Below are 7,062 nucleotides of genomic sequence, written 5' to 3'. Positions count from 1 at the left end.
CCTTTTTAAAATAAAGTTACGTTAATGATTTAAAAAGACCAGTAACATTTTTTTTGTGTGTAGATTTTATTAAAAATTGCAGTTGTTTATTTGTTAACTCATCCTTTGTGACGTAGGATGGAACAAAAGCACACAAAATAAGGAGTTACTTTTAAGATTTAAAGTGACAGTAACATTTTTTCAGTGTACATTTTATTAACTGAATTTCAGCTGTTTGTTAATTCCTCCTTTGGGACGTAGGATGGAACAAAAGCACACAAACTAAAGAGTTGCCTTTAAGATTTAAAGAAACAGTAACTTTTTTTTCTTTGTACATTTTATTAAATGTATTTCAGCTGTTTTTGTTTATTCATACTTTGACTTAGGATGAAACAAGAGCGCACAACAATAGTTATTTTTCACATTTAAAGGAACCGTAACGTTTTTTTTATGTGAAAAATGTATTAAAATATATTTTCTTTTCTGAAATTACTCCCTCTAAGGAAATTGCTGTTTGGGAGTCTGTTACCAATGGTCAAATTATGCCACAAATTTCTCCTATCTGTGTCCCTCGAGATTTTATGGCCCACATGCAGTGCCCTGCGTTTCCTTCACACTCCACTCGGAGTTATGATGCATTATGTAGAAAACATTACTACAGGAGTTACTATTCCGAATGGTTCCTCCATGTTACTGAGGGAGGCAAATACTTTGGGATTATCTGAGAGAGAATTCTCAGTCTCAGATGGAATTGGTACTTTAGGCGTTTTTAACTATCCTGGGAGACCCTGACATAGTTCATCCAGTAAAGACATTTCCGGTGTAACCTATACTAGTGCGATTGTAGGGATGGATGCATTCCCTATATTTACAAATCTGTTTCCCATAGCCGACTCGGCTACGGAGGCTGCACAAACATTCCCTAGCGGGGAAGGAGTAGTTTCAACTTTGCTATGAGATCTACTATACCCTTAGAGGATAGTTGGGTTTTTTAAAAGGTCCTGTGGACAAAATTTAGAAATGGGATGGACACCGGGGCTTACAATGGCAACCATCTGTGTACTTTGCTACTGTCACTAGTGTGACGGCATATTGGTTTGATGCTTTGTCTGATGCTATTAAGTCAGAAACTTCCCTGGGTAAGATCCAGCACTGGATAAAAGCTTTTAAATTGGCTACTTCCTTTATTTCAATTTCTTCCCTTCCAGTTATCAAACTGGGAGCATAGGTTGCTCTGTTCCGGCTCATGAAACCTTTTGGTTGGAGCCTTGTTCTACGGATGTATGCTCTAAACCTAAGCTTTTGGTGATTCCTTACCAGGAACAGACCTTGTTGGGACCTGGCTTGACTGAACAAAATTTTTTTAAAAAAAAAAATAGCCTGCTGTTGAATCAAAGACAGCAGGGCGGACATGCCCTTGATCCGGGATCGGATCTTGTAGGGGGCTGACTTTCCGTCTTCGCTCAAGTTTGTTTTCGAGCTCAAAAGTTTTCTTCCCAGAGACAGGTTTCAGCTTTCAAGATTGTCTGCAGATCAGACAAAAGGAGAGGCGTTCTTACACTGCGTAGGAGACCTCTTAGACCTGGGAGTGATTGTTCCTGTTCCAATACAGGTACAGGGTCTGGGTTTTTTTATACCAATCGGGTTGTGGTTCCCAAAGAAGGAGGGAACCTTCAGACCACTTTTTAGATCTCATGAGTCTAAACAAATTCCTTCAAGATGGAAACTATTAATTTGTTCCATTCTTCCCTTGATCTAAGAGGGTCAATTTATGACAACAATGGATTTAAAGGACGCGTACTTTCATCTGCCGTTCACGAGAATTGTCTCAAGTTCTAGGGTTTGCCTTTCTGGACAAACGCTTCCTGTTCGTGGCTCTTCCTTTCGGTCTTGCCACAGCTCTGAGTCTTCACAAAGGAGCGGTCTCACGGGTAGAAGGTGATTTTGGGAAAGTGTTCCTTAGTCCCAAGCACAAGGGTAACTTTCTTGGGAATCATAACAAATTCCATATCAATGAGGACTTTTCTGACTGAGGTTGGGAAATCAAAGTCTATCGAGTCTAGTCCTTCAGTCCACTTCTCGGCCTTCAGTGGTTCAATGCATGGAGGTGATCGGGCTGATGGTGACGGCAATGGACATCATCCCGTTCGGTTCCACCTCAGTCCTCTGCAGTTAAGCATGCTCAGGCAATGGAACGGAGACTATGCAGTGCTTTCTCCTCAAATAACTCTGGATCAGGAAACAAGGGACTCCCTCCTTTGGTGGTTGTCTCTGAATCACCTATCTCAGGAGACCATCCTGGGTGATTGTGACAACGGATACCAGACTTCTAGGGTGGGGAACTATCTGGGGTTCCCTAAGGGTTCAGGGAGTGTGGACTCAGGCGGAGTCTGTTCTTCCTGTAATCATCCTGGAACTGACAGCGATCTTCAGTGCTCTTCTGGTCTGGCCTCAGTTGGCTTCAGCCCAGTTCATCAGTTTTCAGACGGATAACATAACGATAGTGGCTTACATCAATCACAAAGGAGGAACGAAAGGCTCCTTAGTGATGACCAAGTTAATCCAGTGGGTGGAGGCCCATTCTTGCCATCTGTCAGCGATCCATATCCCAGGGAGGGACAATTGGGAGGCGGATTTTCTGAGCAGACAGATTTTTCATCCGGGGGAGTGGGAACTCCATCTGGAAGTATTCTCCAACCTGATTCTCAAATGGGGTCGGCCGGAGTTAGATCTCATGGCATCTTGCCAGAATGCCAAGCTTTTGAGATACGGGGCGAGGTCCAGGGATCCCCAGGCAGAACTGATAGATACTCTGGCGGTTCCTTGGTCCTTCAATCTTGCATACCTATTTCCTCCGTTTGCGCTTCTTCCTCGAGTCATTGCTCGAATCAAACAGGAGAGGACATCAGTGATTCTCATTGCTCCTGCATGGCCTCGCTGGTTTTGGTATGCAGACCTGGTGGAAATGTCATCACTGCCACCTTGGAAACTTCCGTTGAGGATAGACCTTCTCATTCAAGGGCCCTTCCTTCACCCAAATCTAGTTTCTCTGAAGCTGACTGCTTGGAGATTGAACGTTTAATCCTATCCAAGCGGGGGTTTTCAGATTCGGTCATAGAGACCATGATCCAGGCTCGTAAGCCTGTGACTAGAAAGATTTTCCATAAGATATGGCGTAGATATCTTCTTGGTGTGAATCTAAGGGCTACTCATAAAGTAGAGTAAGGACTTTCTTTCTTTTCTCCAATAAGGTGGCTGGGCTCTGTAGCAACCCAAGGGTTGCAGGTTTGATCCCTGGTGAGGTCCACTCAGCCTTTCATCCTTCCGAGGTCGATAAAATGAGCAGCGCCTTGAGACCCTTACGGGTGATTAGCCACGCTTTACAAGTACAAGTATGCTGACAATTTGCTATGTTGCAGATATTCTCATCTGCTTTGGACAAGTTCCCTAAGGGGTCAGATCTCTGCCTAGTCTATTTTGTTACATAAACGTCTGGCGGATGTCCTAGATGTTCAATCCTTTTGTCAGGCTTTGATTAGAATCAGGCCTGTGTTTGAAGCAATTACTCCTCCATGGAGTCTGAATTTAGTTCTCAAAGTTCTTCAAGAGGTTCCGATTGAGCCTATGCATTCCTTAGATATTAAGTTATCTTTTTTATTTCTTGTTGCCTTTTCTTCAGCTCGGAGAGTGTCTGAACTTTCGGCATTACAATACAATTCTCCTTACCTTATTGTTCATCGGATAAGGTAGTTTTATGTACTAACTTAGGGTTAATTTCTAAGGTTGTTTCAAACTGGAACATTAATCAGGATATTGTGGTTCCTTCCTTGTGTCCTAATCCTTCTTTTCCAAAGGAACGTCTTTTGCACAATCTGGACGTGGTCCGTGCTTTGAAATATTTTTTTCAAGCGACTAAGGACTTTCGTCAGTCGTTTTCTTTGTCGTTTTCTGTGGGAAACATATGGGTCAGTAAGCTACAGCTACCTCCTTTTCTTTTTGTCTGTAGAGTATCATTCTTTTTGCTTATGAGACTGATGGACGACAACCTCTTGAAAGAGTTATGGTTCATTCCACTAGGGCTGTTGTTCCTTCATGGGCATTCATAAATGAAGCTTCTGTAGAACAGATTTGCAAGGCTGCAACTTGGTCCTCTCTTTACATTTTTTTCTAAAATTGATATTTTTTTGCCTCGGCTGAGGCTGTTTTTGGGAGAAAGGTTCTTTAAGCAGGGGTGCCTTCTGTTTAGGTATCATGTCTTGTCCCTCCCTTATCATCCGTGTACTCTAGCTTTGGTATTGTATCCCACAAGTAAGGATGAAATCCGTGGACTCATCGTGTCTTTTAAAAAGAAAAGAAAATGTATGCTTACCTGATAAATTTGTTTCTTTTTAGACACGAGTCCACGGCCCGCCCTGTTCTATGAGACAGGTTCTTAATTTTTGTAAACTTCAGACACCTCTGCACCTTGGCCTTTCCTTTCTCTTCCTAACTTCGGTCAAATGACTGGAGTGGGAGGGATGGGAGGAGCTATATATAGCAGCTCTGCTGTGGTGCTCTTTGCCTCCTCCTGCTGACCAGGAGGTGAATAAGCAGATGTTTGGAATAATCTATACACAAATTTGGACGGTTGGACACACACAATTTTTGCAAGCTTAAATTCTTCTGCAAAGAAGGGTGTGATAAAATGGCAAAATCTAGGTATTCAAGTATGCTAAATTAGTATGAAAGCTCCAGACTGGCTTACTAGCGTCATGAAAGAAAATGTGCTTGTACTTGTCCTAAACACTGTAACCTACCTTTTCTTCAAACACTGCAAATTGGCTAAAACAACTATTTATGTGCTGCTTTGCATAGATAATCTTGTTTACGGAATTTGCTCTTTGGCTTCTCATCAGAAAGTGGTACAAGCATAATTTTTACATAAAAGCAAGGGTTTTTAACCCTTTGGCTGCTAAGCCATTTCCCACCTGGGTGCTAATATTTTTTTTTATTATTTTTGTAATTTTTGAAAACTTTTTTTTTTTTTTTAATTTGTTTTTTACAGACTTACACTGTTGGAAAGGTTTGGCGATTACCTTTCCAACAATGGGTCTTGGGGGTCTGTAGCTGCTTAGATGCCTGAGATACAGGCTTCTAAGCAGCATGCCCCCTCCTCCTATACTTAACATTGTTAAGTATAAATAAAGTTGCGCGGTGACGTCATCACGTAATTGCGCATGACGTCACCGCGCATCACGTGAAGCCCCGGCGATGCCTGTCACTCTACAGGCACGATCGCCGGGGTAGGAGCAGTAAGGAGCCCCCAGATCTCCCTCAAGGTGGGAGAGTGCTCATGACGGCTCTGAGCCGTCATTAGCACCAGAGTGAGAAACTGATTCAGATAGAGAATACAATTTTAAACAACCTTCCAATTTACTTCTGTTATTTAATTTGCTACCTTCTCTTGTTATCCTTTGCTGAAATGTTTATCAAGGAAAGCTCAGGAGCAGCAAAGAATCTAGGTTCTAGCTGCTGATTGGTTGATGTGTGTGTATGTGTGTATATATATATATATATATATATATATATATATTTATATACAGTGTATGTATGTGTGTGTGTATATATATATATATATATATATATATATATATATATTGATTTTTCATTGGCTCACCCATGTGTTAAGTTGGAAACCAGTAACGCATTGGTTCTCCTTCAAAAAAGCATACCAAGAGAACGAAGAAAAATTGATAATAGGAGTAGATTAGAAAGTTTCTTAAAATTGAATGCTCTATCTAATTCATGAAAGAAAAATATTGGGTTTCATGTCCCTTTAATGTTACTTTTAAATGATTTCAATGTATATCCTTTTTGTTTAGCAAAAACATTTTTGTGTGTGTTTTCTTGTGTTCCTGTTATCATTAGATAGCAGAATCTGTAATAAATTGTGCACCTTAATTGTATTTTTTTTTTCTTTCAGGTAATTCTAATAGAATACATTCCGAAATATCCAATTTTTCGACCAGATTGAGGAGAAACTACATTATTCTGTATTTTTTTTTTATATGTCATTCCTACCTTTAGTGCCTTATAAAAAAAGTACTGAAAAGAATATTTCAGAAACCTGTAAATAGCGCTGAAGTTTTATATGTAACAAAATCATTTTGCACATATTTTTTTTATGGAAGCGTCTGTGTTGCACTTCACTTATTTTGTTCTATACCCACATGTATACAGTTGCAAGTAGCTATTTGAAGTGCTGCTCCAAACCTTAGCTTGTTGCCTTACTACACACCATGGATTTAATTGTTCTTACAAAAACTAATTGTATTCAGAACTCTCCAAAAATATTTCACAGACTTTTCTTAATTTTTTAGAGGATTTTTATGTTAAATAAGTGCATGGGTAACTGCTTTCTACTGGACAAAACAATCTATAAAAGGTTATGCATTGTAAAACTATGCAATAAACTTTTATGTATTTTTCCCCTTTTTCGTGTAATTTCGCTTTGACACTTGAGGATTCTCTAATCCTCAGAACTGAAAAAGCACCTTGCAGACTTCTCAAGACTCTAACCCTGCTACACATATGTCCCTAATTGGCTTTAACAAATAACTGCAAAATATCATCTATATTAACAATATGACAATGGCAAGCCTTGTCAGCTGCAGACTCAAGCCTTGATTGGCTCCTCCAACTGGTGGGTGGAGTTTGGCTTTTAAAATGTTTAGACTTGGCTGACAATTTATATAGCAACAAAACAGAAATTACTTATAATTATAAGGTGTTTTACAATCTTTTGAACTTTAAACCTTCCTTTTGCAAGCAGGCAACTACTTGTTTCTACCAGAGTAAACAGGTTAGCCCATGCACTTTCTAGGGGATAAAAACTGTAATATAAGGTGATTGCGCTTTGCATTGCGCTATAGTATGCCAGGTTGCCAAGAGTTTTCTTCCTTACCAACAACCCCCCCCATTTTATATAATGAAGTGAAAATTTCAATTGGATTTTCTGTTCACAGGGTAAGTGTACTTTTATTGTAAGAGCACAACTTTTTTTTTTTTTTTTTATTTAATATAGTGCTTGAGTTTTGGTAATTA

General features: G+C 39.8%; 1 protein-coding gene across 1 annotated transcript in view; it reads left to right on the top strand.

The window, feature by feature from the left end:
• The window catches only part of LOC128645898 (cysteine-rich hydrophobic domain-containing protein 2), a 46,045-nt gene extending 39,302 nt beyond the window's left edge, over positions 1–6,743 (top strand). The window contains exon 6 of the mRNA XM_053699215.1: positions 5,942–6,743. Coding sequence (XP_053555190.1) covers positions 5,942–5,992 — 51 coding nt within the window. The 3' untranslated portion in view covers positions 5,993–6,743. The remainder of the gene's footprint in view (positions 1–5,941) is intronic.
• The last annotated feature ends 319 nt before the right edge of the window (positions 6,744–7,062 follow it).

The sequence above is a fragment of the Bombina bombina genome, chromosome 1 (assembly GCF_027579735.1).
Source record: "Bombina bombina isolate aBomBom1 chromosome 1, aBomBom1.pri, whole genome shotgun sequence".
In the NCBI taxonomy this organism is placed as follows: domain Eukaryota; kingdom Metazoa; phylum Chordata; class Amphibia; order Anura; family Bombinatoridae; genus Bombina; species Bombina bombina.
This window is presented reverse-complemented; position numbering and strand designations above follow the sequence as displayed.